Source organism: Thamnophis elegans, chromosome 10, assembly GCF_009769535.1.
Source record: "Thamnophis elegans isolate rThaEle1 chromosome 10, rThaEle1.pri, whole genome shotgun sequence".
NCBI lineage: Eukaryota > Metazoa > Chordata > Lepidosauria > Squamata > Colubridae > Thamnophis > Thamnophis elegans.
Window position 1 is genome coordinate 21,901,947 of NC_045550.1, and position 24,356 is coordinate 21,926,302.

General features: G+C 36.9%; 1 protein-coding gene across 1 annotated transcript in view; it reads right to left on the reverse strand.

Moving 5' to 3' along the window:
• Positions 1-9,073: 9,073 nt before the first annotated feature.
• Positions 9,074-24,356, reverse strand: part of NEURL1 (neuralized E3 ubiquitin protein ligase 1) — a 201,818-nt gene continuing 186,535 nt past the window's right edge. The window contains exons 4-6 of the mRNA XM_032225715.1: positions 21,971-22,651; positions 11,669-11,815; positions 9,074-9,434 (exon numbers count right to left, since the gene is read on the reverse strand). Coding sequence (XP_032081606.1) covers positions 9,193-9,434; positions 11,669-11,815; positions 21,971-22,651 — 1,070 coding nt within the window. The 3' untranslated portion in view covers positions 9,074-9,192. The remainder of the gene's footprint in view (positions 9,435-11,668; positions 11,816-21,970; positions 22,652-24,356) is intronic.

Below are 24,356 nucleotides of genomic sequence, written 5' to 3' on the forward strand. Positions count from 1 at the left end.
AAAATACCAGGGAGTATTTGAAGGAGTTACTTGAGGGAATAAAACACTTTTAAAAATCCTCCTAGAAGACTCATTTTCCATCTGTTCCCAAAAAGAACTTACATTGTTGAGTCCATGAAGCCACCAAGAGTCAAGCTTGACTTGAAAATATTTCACCTATATTACATAAGTCATTAATAGCATGTGAATGGGGTTACCATGACATGGGGAATCTTCTTGAAGAAGGCAGTGTGGGTGGAAAGGATCTTTAGAAATCTTCAAAAGCAACGTTTTTAAAAGTAATTCAGAATTCTTTGTTTTCTTAGTGGCATCATACATGAGACAATGGTAGGAATATGTGAAGCTACCTTTTCACTTTTAATGATTCCTCTAACTGATGAACCTATTTTTTCTAGCGTTTGGGGAAATTTATTTTTCTTTGCAGGTATAACTTGTACGTTTCTGAAGGATTAATGTATCCTTCACCAACGGCCAGAAATAAGATTATGACAGCCTGTAACTGCAAGGTGTGGTGGGTCTGAGGGTACATTCCAAAGTTTGGGCATCAATTTCAGGATCGGAGAATTCAAGTAATTATATTGAATCCATGAAATTTCATACAGGATTGTGGCACTCTGGGTGAAATATCTGTTCCCTACCTTTTATGGGATTCGAGTAATCTCTAGGTACATCTGCCTCTCCCAGGATACTGTTGAAGTCGACTAGAAACATTAGAATATCCAGACTCAAGTTAACTACTGATCTATTTGAATAAACTTGATACTATAGAATATTATTTATAAAATATAAGACTTGGTGTTCACTCCTTACACAAGAAAGTTTTGTGTATAGTGTGGTTCAATGGCTGCACATTTCAAAATTCTGAGAATTTATTAAAGCAGCCCTACATTTTTTTTCACTTTAAAAGATATAAATCAGTAGTACTTCTATAAAAGTTGTATTGATTTTAATGAATACATTCTCGCATTTTTATAAAAAAAATAAGACTGCTTTAATGAATAGCATAGAATAATAAATGAATATGCTTACATTTCCAAAGGACTTACATCAAATAATTTTTGAAGCATGCACTATATGGTGCTGCCAGTTTTATATACTGACATAGGGAGAGCAAAGTATTATCATTAGAAAGGATTGTCTAAGATTCTACCAAAAAGCTTTGTTGTTTTATGTATACCAATGAATACAGATGTGTTCTTTGCATATACATTGTCAACAGCCCAAAACATTTTTAAATAAAGTTTTCACATTATCAGTCATTGGTGAAGTCTGAGAAAGCTAGTTTACTTCTGATCACATATGGTGGGAAACGAGCTTTCTCCTGGCATCTTAATATTCATATAGTAGATTTATTATAGCATGGGTTATTTTTTAATCAATCTTCATTTCAGATGATGCATACAACAACCTTAGTCTATAAAAGTATAACTATCGAAACAAAAACAATTTAACAAATAAATGAAATAGTACATCCAGGTTTAGTCATACTTAGATAAATCCACTGAAAATAAATGGAAATGCGTGTACACATGACTAATTTAAATGCCTGATTCAATCCAGAGTGGTGTAGCATCTTGGAGACCAAGACATGAACTACTTATCTAAAGGTTTTATTCATGGAAATGTTTATAAACCTAGTTTATTTATGTGTTACAAATATGCAACAACAAAGATTTTCTTTGCTCAGTAGGTGATAGTTAACACATGAAAATGTTAATAGCACAAATGTAATTCTCAATTATTTAAGAGTAAACTACATACTGCATATCATGCAACAGATTTCACCCAAAAGCTATTTTTTTCAATTAGGTTAGATTGGTTTAATTGCAATCTGCCATGCAGTTCTGATGATTTGTGGTATAAAAATGTAATAATTATTTTAAAAATCTCCAAGCTGCTATTCCAAAAATTGTAATATTTAGCATATGCTTGAAGTAAACTAGCATATTATGGAAAGAGAAGGGATAATATCAGTTTTAGTGGGAATCCCTTTAAGAGAAACTAACCAACAGAGTTAGTCATTTCCTTCCATATGCTTTTCTTTGAGGAAAAAAAATCAAGATATGTGCCACATATTCTATATGTAATAGATAGTTTGTCTCTTCATTTTCAAACATTTTTATCAGTCATTCTGAATGTCATGTGCCAATCATTAAAGTAACCACTAGATAGTAGTGATTCAACATTAATGTTTGCTTTGTTATTTCTTGCCTGTTCTGTAGGTTTTATGCATGAAGCAAAAATATGTGGCAGGAATTTTAAAGAAACCAGATGATAAGCATGGGGGAGGGTGTCAACAACTCACAACTCATTGTAATCTCAAGTAAAGTGCACAATAAGATTAGTCAATAGGCTCTTGGACATGAGGTATAAGAGAAGAGCAATACTGAGAAATCCTTAAGAACATGATGATGTCTAACTGCACATTGTAGCAACTGTTGTTCATGCATGGCTGGAAAACCATCTAGGAGCTCAAAACATGCTGCCTTAAGTTATATAATAGAGGAAGGCAATATCTGTGGGATATCTTAGTTTTGCTTCAGAAGGCCACAAACCAGAGGATGCTCAGATTCTCAAAGCAACTTAGCTAGGATTAGTTTTGAGAGGAAATACATTTATAAAACAAACAAAAATGAAACTTTACCCTAGACACCTTCACACAGACTTCCTCATGTATAGATATTATTTATCAATATATTAATTTTTACAGAACACCAAACCATGCAGTTCAAATACCTGCACTGATTTGTCAAAGTGATGATAAAAATTTTAAGTCTATGAAATTTAGATATATAGAAAGTAATCAAAATGCCACCACATATATGTTGTTCTACTAAAAGCATTATCTTGTTAAGAAGCAAAACCTCCAAAAAAAGTCATTTTACAACAAAGATAAGACTCTTTATGCCTTGGAAGTAAATTAATTGAAAACAAACTCCTATTAAAAATAGCTTCTATATTGTACTGTCACCTGAAAATCCTTACTCAATGAAAGGCAATTCAAGGGCTCCAAGCAGCATAGACCCCACCAGTACCTCACAATTTACTCCGTGTAGCTTCTTATTTTTCTGAAAGTGTGTGCCCAGTAGTCACAGCAACCATAGTCTTTAGTTCCATACTTGGTGGGCTTTTCAGAAAAAAAATTCAAATACAAGTACATCAGGAAGTGACTAGACAGTAGGGACAATTTTCAACTCCTTGAAATTATGTGATGTGACACTTGTGCATGCAAATACTTGTACCTATGACCAGGTAACTGATTACATGGAGCTCTCTGTGTTTATAGGCTCATCCCATGACACTTACCTTGTATGCCACAAGCAGCCCACATCTGAAATTCCACAGATTACCTAAATCAACTTTATTTACAACTACACAATTGTCACACTGAATAGAACAGATATTTTTTATCTGTATTGAAAACAGAAACATGCAAATAAATAAAGCATTTAAAAGTTGAAATGTTCTTGTCAATAACATTGAATCACAGGAATTATTTCAGATTTTACACAGGGACACAGGAACAGAAGTCAAACTCTGAGCTTACTGCTGTTCTCGTGTAGTGCTCCTCTCCGGCGCAAAAAGCCTTTGCTTCATCTTCATTTTTGGCTCCTCTTAGCCTATTCCACCTTTGGTCATCAGTATATAAAGTTCTACTCTTATAATAATAGTTAAGAGAAGACTATTTTCTAGTACTTCTTTCTCCTCACTCCCAAGTACCATTCTGAGCTGGTTTTTTTCCATGAGAATATATTTTTGGTTTCCATGAGCAAAAATGCTGCTGATGGGAAGGAGGTGGAGAAAAAGCAGCTTAAGGAACTGGGTTCTGATCTACATATGCATACAGTGTCAAGCAAGTGAGAAAAGCAGAGGACCCTACTATTTTCCTGTGGTTCTGTTCTATGAGCGTTTGCAGTTGGAGTTTCTGGTGATTCTTCCCTCCCATGCTTTCTTGGAACAAACAGCTACATGATTCTGGCAAAAAGCCGAATTGATCTTAAGTTATATAATAGACTAGAGCAGTGTTTCTCAACCTTGGCGACTTTAAGTCCCGTGGACTTCAACTCCCAGAATTCCCCAGCCACAGGACTTAAGAGTCGCCAAGGTTGAGAAACACTGGATTGAAGAAGGCAATATCAGTGAGATATCTTAGTTTTGCTCCAGAAGGCCACAAAACGGGGGATATTCAGATCCTCAAAGCAACTTAGCTAGGATTAGTGTCTAGTATACCTTTTGTACCCTTGGATTCTTTTTTTTTTTAAGTCTTTCAAAAATATGTTAAGATATTTACAGGGGGTATTGATAATTAGGGGATTAATGTTATTTTTAAGCGGGGAAACAGGCCATAGTTTCAAGTTAAAACAATCTTTCCTTGTCTCTTAATTATTATGGTGGCAGGCTTACAAGCTGGCATTTTTTCTTCAACATAGATATTTACAATGTTTGCTTTGGTGTGATATCATTAGGAGTATAATAAGCTAAACATAAGGAACTGAATTGCACCGCACCTATTAGACAAGTGGTTTTATGAAAATATTGAAGAAATATTTTGGGGTCAGTGAATAATAAGTTGTTAACAATTGGTATTTCAACTGTTTACAGGGAGAGAACAAAATTAATTAAACCAAGGTTTCTTTATCTTGATGTCAAACAAATTTGGATTGCCTTATGTTGCTAACATCCCTCTTTCTAAAACAGAGACAAGCGATAGTGGGCAAAAATCAATAAAAAGTTTGATACATCTTTTAAGACTAACATATTTTATTATAAGGCAAAAACTTTTCATGATTCATTCTTTTGGATTTTTGGTTACTGTTAACTAATTACTCATTTGAAAATTATGTCATTCTTACTGATGGCAGCATCTGACCAACTTTTTCTGGGCTCAGAAACTTGCATACTAAGTTAATAGATAGTGTTAGGGCTGTAAACTAGACTATTTTTTTTAATCTAGAAAGATGGCAGTGGAAAACCACTTCCACACTGTAACCAAAATAATCTGTATGCATTGTCCATGAAGACACCAGAAGACAACATGAATTCAAAAGGGACTTGACTTACACATGCACAATTTTGAATTAAGGGTTAAAATTACTCTTTGTGCTACATAAAAAAAATGATAGTTTTAGCTGTTTGGACTTTAGGTGTAAAAAAACCCCACACATCTCACCTACATGCTCCATTCATTCATTCATGTTCATGATATGAAGAAATAGGAATTTGAATGAATGAGAATGCACCAACAAAAAAACTTTATTAGACTTTTTTGAACTGCTTAGTTTTATAAGCATTACTTTTGTACTTAGAAAATGGGTAGAGGAACAACTTAGTGCATAATTTATAGAAATATCAAAGGACATGATGAGAAAGACTGCAGAGAAATTGTTAGTGTGCAAAAATGCATTTTTAATTTTGATATTCAGGCTGTGCTTGTGCATTTTTTAAAAAAAATATTGTAGTATGTAAAGTGAAGACCATTATTTTGACCTAATTCTGGGAGGTCTCTCTCATATATTCATAAATTAATCATATCCATGACCATTACAAGAATCAGAAGACTACTTCAATCTTCCATTAGACTTGATGGAGAAAGAAATCAATACAATTCAAACAAATGGAGACTGAAATAAATTGGACTGAAAATGTGAAATCCAGCGGACTATAATATCTTTCTTGCACATTTTCCCTAGCTTTTGTCTGCAATATTGTTTCATAGCCAAAACTCTATGTAAAGTATGGGGAGTGTGTAAAAGATGAAACTTGCCGCACGTTGGATTCCAAAGGCACATGGGACACTCACATACTAATTGCAGAACACTCCTTAAAGTAGTATCATTAAAGTAGCTATGTCTTTTTCTGGGATCATGCTCTACTTAAAGAGGCAGCTATTTTAAGGATTTGATCACACATGATATTTGACTTTCTAAATGTGCTTCAAAATATCCTTTCTCTCTTTGAATCCAAAATACTGTACAGTCCTAATTAGTAAATTCCTAGCATTTTTTAAATGAAGCCAATATTTTCCCATGCATAGTACCAGCTATATATAATATATTAAGTAATTGCTAAGCACAAAACCTATGGTTAAGTTTTCCCAAACATCATATCCTATCAAAACAGCATTCCATAAAAAGGAGATAATTAAATAATGTTACAAGTTGTTGAACATGCTAGCCTAAACATCTTTACAGCAAAAAAAGGTTTTACCTATGATATGGACATTATGTATAATCTTCAACTGTTACCTGGATTGGTCTTTGCTGGTTTGTTGCCTCACCTCTGAAATCCTCAATTATATCCAAGGAATCTATAAATATGGATGCCCAGAAAATCCTTTTTGCTGCCTTTTTGAGAAAAAGTCTGAAGATCTTCTTTCTCCATTAATATAACTGAAAATATTATTGTGAGTGGTAATGTGGCATGTTCCTTTAGAGAAATTTCATTAAATCAAATTTGTTCTGCATGAAATCTTATGCCATCTTTAACTCTTGCCCAGAAAATTGATACTATCTTTTTAAAAATTGTCATTAACTAATTGTCAATTCAAACATTATTTTGTACTTGTAGGATTCCACAAATGTACATAACATGTTACCTTCTTTATGAATTTTGCAGGAAACATATAATCTATTCCTAACAATACTAATTTAGAACTAAGTCCCACTGATTTCTGCAGAAACACTGCCAAATTCAAGTGGCTTAAGGTTGCAATCTCAAATTAAAATTCTTTACTTAGATCTTTTCATTGAAAGCAATAGGGCCGTGATGATGAACCTATGGCACCCATGCCGGAAGTGGCACAGAGACCCATCTCTCTGGCATGCGAGCCGCTTCCCACTGCTCTTTCAGGTTCTCAGGTGCCAGCCAGCTGGTCTTCACATGCGAGGGAGTGCTGGAAATCAGAAGAGCAGCCAACCGGTGCACATGCACGCACCAGGAAGATGATCTTCCAGTTTCCGGTGCACACATGCACACTGGTCAGCTGATCTTTATGTGCACATGCATGCCAGAAACCAGAAGACCAATTGGCCAGTGCACATGCATGTGCTGGAAACGGGAAGATCATCTTCCCGGCGCGTGCATGCGCACTGGGTGGCTGTTCTTCTGGCTTCCGGTGCACACATATGCGCACACATATATTCCCATTTTGGCACTTGGTGCTGAAAAGGTTTGCTAACACTGCAATAGGGCATATACTATCAGTTGTATTACTTGGATGCTTGAACAAAAACTCTTGGTGCAAAGGACTTTGCAATAGCACAGCAAGGTGGAGTTCCTGAGCTAAATGGCATAAATTTAATGTCCAGTTTACATTAAATAACCCAGTGCTTTCTGAGATTATTTTAAAAAAAACTAGGACACAATTCTTGCAGAATTTCCTGGAACAAGCAAATACTTTACAACTAATTATTCCATTTTAGAATTGATGAAAATCATTCAAGGTGACAGTAACAACTGTCCAGCACTTGCATTAATTTCATACAGTGGGGGTGTAGGACTAGCATAGTATGAGTTGTTTCTGTTAAACACCATATGGTTATTGTAATTTGAAGAAGCCCAAATATAGAAAAAAATTAATTGAGGATTTGGGTAGTCCTCCACAATCATAGATGATGAAAAATAACCAAATGGCAGTTTATCTCTAATTATTGAGATATCAAATGAGAAGAGAATGTGACTTCTTGAATCCTGAGGTTTATTTTGTCCTATAAAATGGAGGGGAAAGTTTCTATGAAGCATCACCTTAATTATAAAATATGTCAACCATACAGTACTGCAAAATCTCTGCAATGAAAAATATGTACTAGAAGTGTTCGGTACAAACACTATTATTTGAACTGGACGAAAAATGGTGTGTCAATCTTTTTTTTTTCTTAGATTTCTATCTTAATTTAACAATTCACTCTCTAAACCTGGATTGTCCATATTGGGGAACTGAAATTGTGAGTTAAGGTATGACATTGTTGTCATTTTTCAATCAACCATCTCAGACATAACTCACTTGGAATATATTAATTGTGAAATGCAATTTCTGATTTAAGATTTGTTAAGTGGAACAGCTAAAAATAAGAAAACAATTAATTATTGAAAATGAAAGATAAAATATGACATTACTTGTGACCAGAAAAAAATTCCAAGAATTCAATTATGCCAAGGATACATATGGTTCTATGAGTAAGTGAAATTAATATATTTTTCACATATTCTTCTCATATGAATCCTTCATTAAATCAATGAAGCAAATAAAAAATAAAACCCATTTTGGTCCTGATTTCTTTTCCTTCAAACAATATAAATCCAGCTCTGTAACACACATTCATTTTGATAAAAGGTTATACAACTGATCATTTTCTTTCCTTTAAAACCTGGGATAGATAATGAATGTCCTGACGACAAATTAAAAATAAAACTTTGCCAACTTTCATCCTTATGGCTTTGACATCATGTGCCATCATTTCCCCAAAGCACCATTTCCTAGTGTAATGAACTTTGGAAATAACAGTAAAAGCAGAAATTGATTAAAGAAGGAAGTGATATCATGCTTCTGAGATATGAACAGCTTCTGCTTAGAAAAAATAGGCGAGAATCAAAGTCAATGGTTAGCTGCTGGCCCTCTCTGCACAGCACAGCATAGAAAAAACAATCCAAGCATAATCTTCCTTAGTAGCAGCATGTGCTGCACTATAACTATTTGTAAAATATGGCAGCCATTGATATGATTAGGAAAACTGGGAAAAAATCCTATGTGAGGCTCTCTTGCCTATCAAAGTAGTTCTAATATTGAAATGATTTCTCCTTATTCTACTCTTGTTTCCAAGTATTCATTTAGTTCACTTAACATAACATGAAACTCTGCTTATTTCACATTATTTTCTCCTTTGATCCTTGTAACATTCAACTAGGAAGAAAGCACAGTCAAAACACAACTGAGAGCCAAAGAAAGGTAGACATGAAATCCAGCCTTTCTTGCTGGCTACACATATTAAATGTTCACAGGAGCATTTTGTTAGATGCCAAGGAAAGATATATTTAGCCCTCGAATTTCAGGTGGAAGAAGGCTGTACCCATGGTTAACCACATTCAAAATTAGCTACATATTTAAAGAAGGGAACCACTTCCTCCCACCTTCCTTATCCTAGTTAAGTTTTATGAAGATCCTCTTCCTAGGTCGTACCCTTCTGCCATGCAACTTTAAGTGCTGCGATAGGTTTTGATTATGTCCTTGATGGCACGTCTACAGATAGGACAACAGGCATTAGCCATCTTCTTGAGTTTGAGCCCACATGTATAACACAGACACATATGTCCACAAGAGTAAATCACAGTGTCCACCATATTCTCATAACAGATAGTACACTCATCATTCCAAGATCCTGAGATGGAAGAGGAAAGGGGGGATTCTGGCATGCTAATTGGAGAGTTTGGAGCCGTACCTGCAAAATAAGAGACACTTTTACTTTTTAGATTTTAAACTCTAATCAGCTTTACAGCTGCCCTAGTTTAGAATTTCTATGCCAAATGTTAAAATATGGAGATTATGTCCATGTTTTCACAAAACTTCCAAAAAGCATCCTCTAATGAGCAACAATAGACAAATACTAAACTAGGTAGAACATTTGAATAAAAAGAAGTGTTAAATTCTATTTCTCTATGTTTGTTGTGTGTGTGTTATTTCCAAAATACTACAGAAGTACATTACTATCTCTTGGATGACTTATATCATTACTGAAACAACATATAGTCTTCGAAATCTACTGTTTTTATAATTTTGTATGCCATGTTTTTCTACAATGACTTTTCCAGTCAGATTTACTATACTCTGGATTATGGTATATGAAAAGTACTTGAGTGCCTACCATATGTTATTCTTACTATCAAAATACATAATGAAATTACAATTTTTCCTCTCCTTTGCTATCAATTTATTATTAACAGAAATATTTAGTATCTAAGAGATTGGTGCAGCGGCCTAGCAATGTTCCCTCTAATTTTTTTTCAGTGTGAGCAGAAAAGTATAATGTTTGAGCGGCACATTTTCATGCCTGAGCACCTGAATTTTTTTCACAGATGTCACCTAAGACAACAACGAAATCAGTATTATTTGAAACTCAAAGTTATCTTTACTCAAGGTACCCACTTAATTAAAAGTGTTATATAATATTAGTATCACTTAACAACGCTCCTGCTTAGCAACCAAAATGTTGGCTCAGAAAGTCTGGCATTTGAAGCACGCAAATCTTAAAGCTGTTGTTACAAGATCCTTGCACCCCTAACCCTTTAGAAAAAAACAGCTTTAAGACTTGTGGACTTCAACTCCCAGAATTCCTCCTCCAGTCACGTTGGCTCAGAAACTCTGGCATTGAAGCATGCAAGTATTAAAGCTGTCAAGTTACAAGATCCTTGCACCCATAACCCTTTAGGAAAAAAAACCTCAGGGGTCTTCAAACCTGACAGCTTTAAGACTTGTGGACTTCAACTCCCAGAATTCCTCCTCCAGACATGTTGCGGCGACATCATCTGTGTGGATCTGCTCCATCTTCGGTTTTTTCACTGGGGGCAGGGCTGCCGCTGAAGATGCTAACGAGCCCATGCCGCCACTAGAATAACTTTGCTGCCCAGCGCTGCAGCTGAGGTGAAGCCACCAAAGCTCCCGCTGGCGCCCCCGCCCATGGCAGCAGCAGCGGTGCCTCCTCCTCCGCTCAGAACACCTCAGCTGGGCAGGGATGCTGGCGGGAGCTTTGGCAGCTTCACCTCAGCCCCAGCGTCGGGCGGCAAATCCGGCAGTGCTGTTGGAGGAGGAGGAGGAGGAGGCAGCAGATATTCCAGTGGTGGCAGGGGCTTTGGGGGTTTACTTCAGCTGCAGCGCCGGGCGCAAGTGGCTAGGATTGGCCGCCCACAAAGGATCTCCCCGGGCTTGCTTTGCTGAACACGGGGGCGACTGACACTAGTTTGAGCGGCCGCGGCCAGCACAAACTACCGTCAGTCGCTCCGTGCTCATCAAAACAAGTCTGGGGAGGTCCTTTGCGGGCAGCCAGTTCTAGCCACCTGCAAAGGACTTCCCCATGTTTGCTTTGCTGAACACGGGGCAACTGATGGTAATGAGTGGTGCAGCCAGCGCCTAGGACATCCTAGGAGACCAGCTGTGCCGCGTAAGCTCCTGCCGCCATCCCCGCGCCCATGCTAACCCTAGATTTTTGAGGCCCCTGCGCGGCAGTTAGAAACTGCTGCGCGGGGTTTTCTTGCCATGTGCGCGGCCGCGTAGCCACGCACCTTATAGGGAACAGTGTGGCCTAGAGGTGAAGCTCTCGCCTCACCACCAGGAGGCTATGAGTTCAATCCTAATAGAAGCAGATATTTCTCTCTCTGGGCACAATGAGAATATATTTGCTGCGAACTCTGCATTGGTGATAGGAAGGGCATCCAGCCAGTAAACACTCAGCTCCATTCAGTTGCCCCAATTCCATCCTGCAAGGGATCACAGGGTCATTAAAAGACAAAAACATTTAGTGTCTAAATCAGTGGTGGGATTCAGGCAGTTCGCACCACTTCGGGAGAGCCGGTTGTTCTCCCACAAAGAAAACAATAATATGGATTTTCAGTCTTACAAGATAATGAAATATTCAGAACTGGAAGGCATGCAGCTTGATGCTATGGGAGCAATACTCACCACTGATTGAGCTGCCAAGTGGGCCAGAACCAGATAAACATAGGACAGGATCAGAACCCTCGTTGCAAAGAATGGAAGATGAATTGGGAGATGAGGTGGGTGAGCTTGGTGCTGATGGCCCCAGGTGTTCAGCCATGAAAGTAGAACCTGTAAAAGAGAGTAATATAATTTAGCAGTTCAAATAGCCCTATTCTGCTATAATTGGAGCATATGTGTGTTCACATCCTCATTATACTAGAAAGTTTGTGGATTGTCTTTGAGTCAGTCCTAGTGCTATAATCCACTTGGATAAAACAGAAAAAATATGACTTTTTTATAATTAAAAAAAGGAGTTTGGGAAGTTTTGTAATAAAATAAGTAAGAAATGAATTCATGAAATTGATAGGAAACAATACTGGATTTAGAACAAAGGGTTCCAAAACACTGGCCTGATTATTCTGGAAGCAGATAATATATAAGTATATGGTAAGCAGGTGAATAGTTTACTCCACTCTCATCTCTGCTCTTACTATTTGTCTTTTCCTTTGATTAAAGAGAACCTTGGAATATTAACAGAGTATGCTTAAAATATGTGAAATGAGAACAAAAATAGGCAGGTGTGTGTATGAAAAAGGGAGAGGGAGAGGGAGGGAGAAAATGAGAGAGAAAACAGCCTGTATCCAATATCTGGATTTTATGTCCTTTTGGTCTATATCACCTTATTTCTGTTTACATAGCGTATTTATATAACCTTTAGCTACTTTCACATCCTAACATTCAATGAACAGAATAACAAATGGCAAAATGTTATTCATCAATAAAGTATATGGTTAGCATAGTTTAATATGCTAACCATATACTTTATTGATGAATAACGTTTTGAGTTTAATCTCAAATTCAGCCTGTTAAGTCTCCAGTCAAAAATACCCTGCTCATAGTCAATAGGAATGTTTTCTGCCAATCTTGCCACACTATGTCTAACTTTCTTCTAGTTTTTGACTTTGTGCAAGTCAGACAATTCATCACTTTTCAACTGGAATTCCATTAGTAACACCTGGAGCAAAGATTAGAGAGCTGGAGGCCTATCTTCCCAATTAAAAGTGCATACCTACCATTACATGGGAAAGTCAACTACACGTTTGAAAACAGACAGGTACAAACACAGCCTGGGCAAGATTCCAAAGGGTTAACTCTGTATTTACTAAAACAACATCACACCATCTATGTGTTGTAATATAGTACAATATGGTAGCAGAGGATGGTTACTTCACAGCTATGTTATCTATAATCTATATTCATTGAATGTGAATGTCACTGTATCTTTAAAAAAAATCATTCCTTCTGATCACAATGCTTATACTTCGCCCTTCACAAAATGATTTGCAATTGTTTTTCTTTCTGTGAATCTCTTAATAATATATAAGGGCAGCCTTGTGAATTAAAGTCTAGCAAATCTAAACACTAATGTGGAACTTACAGTTTCAGTTATATTCCATAATGTCTTTTATCAATCAGTAAATACTTAAATATTCAAATCACATTCACAAGTCAGTTCTTCAGAAACAGATCTCACAATAATAAACTGACTTTACAGTAACTATTTGAACTTTCTGTCTTACTTAATGTATCACAAAACTATTCCTTTATTTTAATTTTACCATTTTAAAAAGGAGGCAGTAGAGGAAAGGCAATGAAATCAATAAAGCGACTCAAAATGCCAAGATCACTGAAGACATTGTTCTGACAAAAGTCAGCTGTTTCTAATGGACCATTCATTAACAACAAATTTTGGCCAATCCGGGCAGTGCTTGACTATTTTCTTTTGGCAGTGAGTTTTTGGCTCTGCTTTTGTAGATAATTTTAAAATGTTAACTGATTACCATCAGTTTAATAATGAGAAAGAGGAAAGGAATGGGGAGACAATAGCCTTTAGCTTAAAATATGAGCCAGAGTATCTATTCTCCACCAAATTCACGAGTAGAGTCTGTTTTCATTTGCAGGCAAATGTTGACCTGTTCTAGATTATATATTCTCTGAACCTTGCATTGTCCCAATAGAATGACAACTTATATTCAAGAAATCTCATTTTGTTTTCTTTAAAGCTAAACCTGCACCCACCAAAAACCATTCCACTAATGGAACAGGTTTAGATGTTTCAAAATGAGTCAGAAAAATCTCATCCCGATACATAAAGTTTTCAACCAAAGATGCATGTGAGATAAGTTATTATGTCAACTTCCTGAAGCAATTCCAATTAACCCATGATATAATACAGTGGTCTGGTTTTTAACTCTGATTTATTGAACAAGCGTATTATTGTTTGTACATAAGTTTAAAGTAAAGAATGGGTTGCACACCAACTACAGGCATCAATTGTGTTGACCTCATAGTGTCTAACGCAGAAAGGAAATTATGATCTCAACTCCTAATTTTCTGCAGATATTGTCACACATCAAGCATTTAAAGTCTAGAGTATTATCAGACAATGCTTATTTTTCTGCTGTTGCAATGCTCGCTATCTTGGAGGCTTTGGAGCATTTGCAAAAAAAGGCTTATGGTGGTTATCTGAAATGAACTATGAAGTTATTCTAGCCATACTAATTTATCCTGGAGATTTGGGAAATTCTTACAGGATGCGAACAGTATTGTCAGCTCAGAATAATCTCCAACATAATAGTTTCCTTACTGCTTCCAAATAACTTCTATCCCTATCAGCTTCATGGAATGGTTTGCTGCAGTCCTATTCATAGTCCTGTATAAACAAGGCTCAGTTCCCTCCAGCAAGTGTTATCCAAACGTTCAGGACCCGCCACACTTTCTTCCTATCCTTGTCTCCCTATCTCACAATATGTTCAGTTGAAAAGAATTAAACTGTATACTGTAAACATCACAGCAAGGGACAGACTGCATCACAGTTAATATACACACAACAAAGAGAAAGACTAAACAGCAGCTACAAATGTTCAACCAAAAATATGTAACCAAAAGCCTTCCAATCATATTTGACTAAATGAGATAACAGTGCATTTAATAAGTCCTTATTTAATTTTCCAAAATAATTCCAAAGAAAGATATTTTTAGAAATTAAAATGATTCCACTTGGATCCACTGTTTTAATTACTAATATCACACTGGGAGAATTCTGCAGATTAATATAGAGGCTCCTGAGCTACTCATGTTTTTTTTTTAAAGCCCAATCCTTCCCCCCAACTCCCCCCCCCACAAACCCAGGGGAATAGGAAAAGTCTTTAAAAGATTCTTTATTATAAATTTGGTTCAAAAGGATAAGCCCACCACAACTGGGCTAGAAAATTACAGACCACTAGTTACACTTTTCTGTACCCTCTTGCACCATATATAATAAACTGTGAAAGTTTATTGCAACAAGAGAAAAATGCACTTTAAAAGTTCACCAGATGTATGAAGTATTATTCTGTAGGAAAGAATATGTGCACATTCATTGTCCAGTGTTGTGTGGAAACAATAAATAATAAGGTCTTAAGGAAATAAAATCTTTAAGGTACAAATAGTGTTAATTGTCTTTTTTTCATTGTGACTGTTTACATAACAGTTGTTACTTATGACTAAAATGGTCTGGTATTTGTAAGCTAATGATAAGAACATTTTGTTTCATCAATGGCACATCTACTGATCATTTATGAATGTGCTGCTGTCCACAAAGTAATGGTGGATTATAGTCAACTAAAGCTTATCCCATACAAGCATGTACAAGATGGACTAAGACCTCTGGAGCATCACAAATAATTTAAAGGGATCTACTTAAAAAAAATGCATCAGGCATAGCAGTGCAGTAATTTTCCAATTTGGCTGAGATTCACGTTGGCTGAGAGTTCTAGGAATTGCAGTCCTAATATATCAAGGTAATGGCAGCTTGGGTGCAGTCTCAAAAATCCTTGATTTCACAAGTACACAAAGAAGTTTTTTTTGTAGAGGAGGTAGATGAACAAAGTAGAAATGTAAACATAATAAAAATGTGTTATTATAGTCCCAATGGGAGTGGGTGGCATACAAATTTCATTAAACATTAAACTCGTATTGCACACTTTGCTGGAAGTACAAACTTGGCAGTTATTAAAAAGTTTAGTCTATTCTGTCACTCTTGTAAGAAAGCAAAAGAAAAGTCAACCAACTTTTCATGGAAGAAATAGATACACATTATATGTCCTACTAGTTACAAATAAATTTACAAAGATGATAAATCACCCTGTATTCAATTTATTGTATACAAGTATAAGATGTCAGGAACACTAAGGAAACAAGTTCACTAATTAGTAACATTTGGTTTCACCAGGGCTATTTTTATTATTCCGAGTCTGAAAGTTATTCACTTCTACTCTCACAGAGGTATAAAAGTTAAATTTTATATACTGGTTGAAAATTTCTTTACTGTAACTTACCATTTTTATTATTACCTTTAATAATATTTCATCAGCTATCAGGTCTGCTCCACTCATATCCCTGTAAACTGGTGATGGGAAAGGAAGAGGAGGACCCTCTGTATTTCTTTTCTCTCCCTGGCTGGGAGAAATGTACAGGGGTCTTTCATCAACTGCTGTCTGCATAAATACTTGGATCAAGCATTAAAAGCTGGAGGGTGGAAGAGGGTTACCTATTTGCAGAAGCTTTTCAGGGCTTCCAGAGGTGGCTGTTATAACCTGCCTTAACCCAACTATCTAATCTGTACTGAAGACCAGCAGTCTCCAGAGTCAGAAAAAGACCTTCCTGACATTTTATGGAAGTAGGATCTTCCATATTTACTTGTCTCTGAGTTATGCTTCACAATGATACCATGGTTCCTATCAGATTGAATGATAATAATTAAAGAAGAATTGTGAGTGGAAACAAGCTCTCATTCGTAATTGATAAATAGCACTTCTGGAATCATAGCACCCTCTGTTAGGAATATTCCTGATTCCAACTAATCAAGATGCCCTTGCAATGCATAATCCAGGACAACCAGTTATTACATGCAGCTCATTGCTTAAAATTGCAGCTGAACTATATTTATTTTCTTGAAACCACAGATAACATCAAGAGAGAAATGGGTAATCATATAAAAATGCCAACCAAGGAAGAACTTATGAATCATGTTACCTTTGAAAAACTGGAAAAGATAATTTGGGAATCTCAAGGTCAGATTCTGCAGTAAGGTAAATCTTTAGTTATTTCAATTCCAGCACTTATGATGTTCAAATGTTATGCTCAAATGCATTTCTGAATACATGTTTTAAAATGAACCTTAGTTTGAACAAGCTTTATTTTGCTCTCTACCTTCTATTAGCATATGAATGCTTATTCCAGACTAAAATAAGTTGATATGGTCTTCAAATTAACGAATAAAAAAAATACAGTATTGAACAAGAAATGTCTAATCTTTTTCAGAAGATAGATGGTTCACTGCAAAGGAAATTTTCTACTGTTGCAAGAACAAAGCAGCTTCAAATTTACAGTAATGTTACTTTAAATGATGCTGCCACAGAAGACGAATTTAGGACACTATGTAATGTCAAATGTATATTAATAATGAAATTTGAAGATTAAATTTATTAGAAATATCTGTATCTTCAAATTATCTGACTAATATATGACTAACATGCAAAGAAACATGAGCCTGATGGATGGGGTCAGTCAGTATGTCACACATTTGGCTAATTCCTTTCTAAGATATACCAAAGGCAGATGACATGTGCCAGAATCCTATTCTCTGAAAGCTACTTTGAAATGGATTTCCACCAAATCCATTTGGATTGCCTCAAAAGATGGATCTATTAAATTTCTGTCTCTTCAACATATCCATTTATCCATAATGCCAAATTAAAAAGATTGCTCCTAAAAGCCAGAGAAAGCACCTGAAAGAAAATGTGAGATAAAGAGATTCATTAAAAACACTTCATATTTTGTATCTGCCAAACTCTCCTTGTGATGAAGTCATTCTAATCTGCTATTTAAAAGGGCCTTTTACAATCTTGAACAGGGTTTTTTAAAAGAAATGTGGCTGTTTCAGTGATAACCATAGCAGTACGCCTGTGACTGTCTGTTGAACAACTGAAAACACTCCAGCTACACTACATATGGAGAAGAGTTGATATATGTGCTTAGCAAACAGGCTCTCCAATAAGACTAATATGTTGTTTAAAGTCTACAGAGTCCTTTTAGAAAAAAGCATCTGACACAAACAAAAAGCTCCATCTTTGTGCAACTGAGCACTAGCCTTTCACGGTCTGTTCCCTTTCTTATTAACACTTCCAGTTCCTCAGTACTCAGGAGCACATATCCCTGGGTTTTGTCTAAAATGTTGTATATATTCTTGCTATATATATTTACAAGACTTGAAATAAGGGAGGACAATCCGGACTTTGTGAATTCTATGCAGCACTGCAATCCTTTTTCTGTGGTCCATAGATGGCATATTTGTAAAAAAAAAAAAAAAAGAGTAAACAATAATCAAAATCTATGCTTTAAGCCAGTGGTCCCCAACCCCCGGGCCATGGACCGGTACCGGTCCATGGATCAAATGGTACCGGGCCACCCAAGGAACATTAAATTATTTCCATTTTATTTACTGTGGTGTATTTCTCTCACGTTTGTTCGACTTTCCATGGACAAGAGGTTAACCGGGAGCTGAGAGACGTCACCTAAAGCTGCACCAATACTGCACATGCACAAAATATTGTGATATCGGGGCACTCTTCTCTCTGTTCACTGGTACTTTCTCATGTTTAACAGTGCTTGGTGATGTGTATATTATGTTTGCTCCAATTTAATTAGCAAAAATGAGTACAAAACAGACATCGTTAGAAAGTTTCCTTGGAAAAAAGAAAAGGCCCAGTGAAGAGACAGAAGAAGAGCCTTCAACATCAAAGAAACATAAAACTTTTAACAGACAATACCATGAGTCCTACTTGAAATATGGATTTATCAGGACAGGTGATTCCCACACACCAACCCCGCTCTGCATAGTTTGCGGCGACCAGCTCTCTAATGAGGCAATGAAACCTTCAAAACTGCTTCGCCACTTGAACGCCAAGCACCCTGGATTAAAAGACAAGCCCCTGGAGTATTTTGAAAGAAAAAAACGGGAAAACAAAGGACAGAAGAAATTTATGAGGGCCACCACATCAATAAAGGAGAATGCACTGAGAGCATCATATTTGGTGGCTAATCATATTGCTAAGGCTAAAAAGCCATTCACTGTCGGTGAAGAATTGATCTTGCCCTCCACTAAAGACATTTGCCATGAACTTCTAGGAGAGGCTGCTGTGGAAAAGATAGCACATATGCCATAGCTAGCACTGTGACTAGGCGCATTGAGGAAATAGCCAAAGACATGGAGACACAATTGTTGGAGAGGATTAATACATCACCGTGATATGCACTCCAGGTTGACGAATCTACAGATATCGACAACAAGGCAATACTACTTGTTTATGTGCGATATCTATATCAGAAGGATGTGCATGAAAATTTCTTATGTGCACTATTTTTGCCAACCAACACCACAGGAGTAGAACTGTTCAAGTCACTGTATGGTTATATATCAGGACAACTAAAATGGTCCTTTTGTGTCGGCATATGCGCAGACGGAACTGCTGCCATGACCGGACAACTGTGTGGTTTAACTGCTCGGATTAAGGAGGTTGCACCTGAGAGTGAATCCACGCATTATATCATTCACAGGGAAATGCTGGCAAGCTGAAAAATGTCACCGGAATTTAACAGCGTATTGATTGATGTTGTTAAAGTTATTAACCACATCAAAGCACACGCCCTTAACTTGCGCCTGTTTAAGCAGCTTTGTGAGGAGATGGACGCAGAGCACAGATGCCTTCTCTTATACACAGAAATAAGATGGTTATTCAGAGGAAAATCGCTAACCAGAGTATTTGAATTACGAGAGTCATTGCAAAGATTTCTCTCAGAAAAGAAGTCACTGTTGGCAGCACATTTCAGTGACAAGGTATGGGTCGCAAAACTGGCTTACCTGTGTGACATATTCAGCCTGCTCAATGAACTCAATCTGTCCCTTCAGGGGAAAATGACAACTGTTTTCAAGTTGGCAGACAAAGTAGCTGCATTTAAAGCCAAACTGGAGTTGTGGGGACAGCTCGTGAGCAGAGGCATTTTGGACATGTTTCAGACATTAGCAGGGATTTTAGGCGAGACTGAGCCTGAGCATTCATTCTCCCAGTTGGTCATCATCTGTCTTTGCTTTTAAGAGTTCGAGCGCTATTTCCCAACCACAAAAGACCCACAAACTGGTAAGGAATGGATCCGCGACCCATTTGTCAATAAACCAGGCGAATTTAGCATGTCTGTGCAAGAAGAAGATCAACTGTTGGAGATTGCAAATGACGGCGGCCTTAAAACTACGTTCGAGACAACAACTCTGCCGGTGTTCTGGATTAAAGTCATGGAGGAATACCCTGAGATTGCCACCACAGGACTTAAATCCCTATTGCCATTTCCAACATCCTATCTGTGTGAAGCGGGGTTTTCTGCAGTGACAGCAACCAAAACAAAATAATGGAATAAACTAGACATAAGCAACACACTTCGGGTGTCATTGTCTCCTATTACCAGATGGAACCGTCTCGTTGCAAAAAAACAAGCTCAGGGTTCTCATTGATTTAGCGTTCTAGTGAGTTAAAATGTTAAATCACTTTACTGTATATACTCGAGTATAAGCCTAGTTTTTCAGCCCACTTTTTGGGCTGAAAAAAGCCGCCTCGGCTTATACTCGAGTCAGTGAAAAATTTGCCCAAAATGGAGGAGAAAAAGGGGCGGGGCCATGCCGCTGGGTGACACTCGTGAATGGCCCAGTGCCCCTGTGAGTTTCCCCTCCCTCTGTGTCAGTTTGCCGTGCAGCGCGCACCGCACCATCCCCCCTCCTCACCTTCTAATGTAATGCAGGGCTGTCTTACGATTCCCCTTCCTCCCCCTCCTGCCGCTCTGCAACGATGTCCCACCTCCTCCTTGTTATGGCAAGCAGCCACATAGCGATGTCCCACCTCCTCTGGTACAGTGATCCAATGATAGGAATCACTGTGCCGTGTGTCATAGGAGGCGGGACATCACTCCCGCGGCTGCACGGGACATCATCATCACAGCGGGACATCAGCATCATGAGGTGAGTGAAGTATTTCATTGAATACACCGCTAGTTTACTGTTTTTCTTTGAAATAAATATTCAAAAACATTATTGGTATCTATTTTTATTTTTGAAATTTACCGGTAGCTGCTGCATTTCCCACCCTAGGCTTATACTCGAGTCAATAACTTTTCCAGTTTTTTGTGGTAAAATTAGGTGCCTCGGCTTATATTCGGGTCGGCCTATACTCGAGTATATACGGTATATTCATTTTTTGGTGTAACTGTATTTTATTTTGAAGGTATGTTTAAATAAATTAAAATTATTAAATCAAAATAATTTAAAATATAAACAATCAATGTCCCCCTCTCAGCGGGCCATGGTAAAATTATCAAACGTTGACCGGTCCGCGGCAATAAAAAGGTTGGGGACCACTGCTTTAAGCCATTGCTAGACTTAGCATACGTCTTAGAAACAACTTCAGCAAAGCAAATTCACCACTCTAAAGACATCATCACACAATTGTCCCAATTTGTATCATTTGTGGAGGATGAAAATATATTTTTGAAAAGCCAACCCCACTTGCAAAAACATTACTCACTGCAACTGCAACTACACCAGATTATTAACCTATAGAAAATATGTTTCTTATATATTATTATGCTTACAGTTACAGATGAAGGGATATAAGAATTTGATTGCTTGGTTTCCAGGCCAATTATTGTACAAGTATCAAAAGTCCATAGTTATTATATTCCTTTGGGTAAATGTAACTTTAACCTGATTATACCTGTAGATACATTTGTAAATGTGAGAAACTGCAATAGGACCCATCACAAAATTGGTACAATGCAAAGAAACTATCATAAGTCACAAAAAATCATTTATTCAAAGCTTGTTCCTTATCACTTGTATGTAAAATGGGTCCTTTATGAAACTATTTTGGGTAGATTTTATTGGTATTGGAAAAGAAAGACTGGAAAGTGATTTTGATGTTAGAATAAATAATAATTACTATCTTCTCCATCTGCTGATTCAAAGCTCAGATTTGGCTGAAGCTTGGAAAACAGATATGCCTTTTTAGTCTTCTCATTCTAACACATCTCATAATCTAAAGAACTTTTTCTTTGCTATACAATACAGTATTTTAGTGCTACTGGTCATTTAATTAACTGACAAAATAACAGCATGCATATAAGAAGAGACAAACATACCCAGGACACGAATTTGCATCACCGCTCCATGTAAACCAAAGAACATCCATAATGGTTGGGAACAATCCACACATACTTGCATGCCTGCATTTGCTCCATTGTGACTCAAGTGCAGTTCTCCTTCTGAATTCACCATGAATCCCAAGATGTCTCCACTCTGGAGAGGCACCAGCACTCTACAGACTGCCCAGAACTCTTTTCGATCAACTAAAGACTCTGGGTTATAAGGAAGGTCACTGGGTCTCAGGGTGCTAGGATCACAAGTGGTTACCCCATATGATAGTGTTCCAGTACGTGAAGTGTTGGATTTATTGATTTTGACAAATATAGTCTCACTGATTCTAAGCGATCTGCTGGTAAAAACTAAAGTTCTCTCATCTCGAGCATGGTCCAGACGAGCCACAGTGTGGTCATCCAGAATTTTAATATGGGCTCCCCTGAGCTGATGGAAACGGAGATCGCTTTCAAGTTGAGATGGGAGGAGGTGGGAATGCTGAGAATTGAGGGAATTCTGTGGAATAGGACACATGGCAGTCATGACTTGGAAATTGTCCTCCTGCAAGTTGAGATCACAAAGGCTTACAGATAGACGGGTGTCCTCAGTCTCTCTGCGCAATGAGGGTCGGCGGATAGCTGTGAAGGATCTTGGACGGAGGCAATCAGGAGGAATAATTTCACTATCTGCAATTAAGAGAAGGAAAAGATAAGCTAAGGTGAGGAAAGTATTTCAGTTTTGTTATCAGTTGTTCAAAAACGGAATGCAATATCTTGCTTTCTTTTAATGCCACAACACATAAAATAATTTTGGTCACTCTTCTTCTGTTCTTCTCAAACAGCAAATTGCTGAAATAGGGAACAACATTGGGCAAGAATAAGTAGGCTCCTGTGTGAAACCTCTTAGAAGATTGCTGCACAGTCCTGAAAGCGGTGCTTTGAATTTGTTCTTAGAACCAGTTTCACTGATAGGGTGGCAAGAATATTTGAGTACATAGTTGGATTTTTAAAAGTTTTTAAGAAAAGGAGGAGATGTCTTAATCCCAATAGCATAGAAATGGCAGATTCAGGTCATATTTTATTTGGTTTATTTATGGCATTTATCATCACTTCAATCCATTTATTTATTTATTATTCAACTTATATGCCGCCCATTTTTTTATGCTTACAATAATTAAAAACAATGTTAAAACACTAAATAGTGACATTAAATTAGTTAAAAAATGACAAAAATGAAATAAATTGGAGCAAGATCAATCCATTAATAGAGTCCTACTATTTATAGATAATAATATAAATAAAGCAATTGTAATAAATATGTTAAATAAATAAAAGACTTTCATGGTACAATTTGTTCATTCAATCAATCTTTCTGGAAGAGTCAGTTTTTACAAAGAAATGTAGAAGTAACCTTGGAGAAGGTATAAGAGAGCTGATAAGGAAGGAATCAGTCATTACGGCAGAACCTAGACAAGGGATTAAATAGTTCAGAGATACAAGGAAGCATGAAAAAAATAGCATCTCTTGATTTTGTTCAGTATAAGAGAAAATGCTGCTACCCCACCCTACAATAAACATTCAAGATGCTGCTACTATACCCTACAGCAATAAAATAACATTCTTGGAATCCCTGTAGTGGCTTCTTGACCTGGTCAATTTTAAAGGGCTGTCAGGCCTTTACCTATTTTAAGCAATATTTTCTATGCCTGTTTTGTTCTTACCCTTCCCACTTACAGAGTGGAAAGATTGGAGTGTAAGGCATTACAAGAGAGTAAGCAGGCAACAATGGGGAATTCACATCTAAAGAAATGCACTGGCTCTGGTTTTAACCTAACATGCTTGGGTCCACAAGTGATGCATTTATTTTTATGTGTATACCTGCTTATTCTCTTCTAAACCCTTATACTCCAATGAAGGTAAATGCAAATATTAATTCCTTTATTGCTAATTATTTGAGCACCAGGGTGAGCATTTCAAAGGGGCGGAGGGGGAAATCCGAAGTAAAATCAACTGTCACAGTCATGTGATTTTCTACTTAGGACTGCAATTGAGTTGCGGGGTTTCAATTGTGGTGGCTTAATTAAGGACTACCTGCATTGATATTTGATTTCTATTTTTCCTGCACAAAGTTCCTTGTTATAAGCATGAAGCACAGAAAACCAAAAAAGTGTCCCATTGTTATTGGAATACTATAGCATGAAGTACAAAGCTGAACATGTTGGAACAGTAAAGCCTTCTGAAATTTCTACCAGAATTCTATTCAGAAGTTTCCATAATGGCTACTGTAACTCGATATTGCAATAACAGCAATATTAAATGAATGTCTAGCTGATATTAATCGAAAAGAGCACAGGAAATTGAAGTAAACCTAAAGCAAAACAAATATTTGATT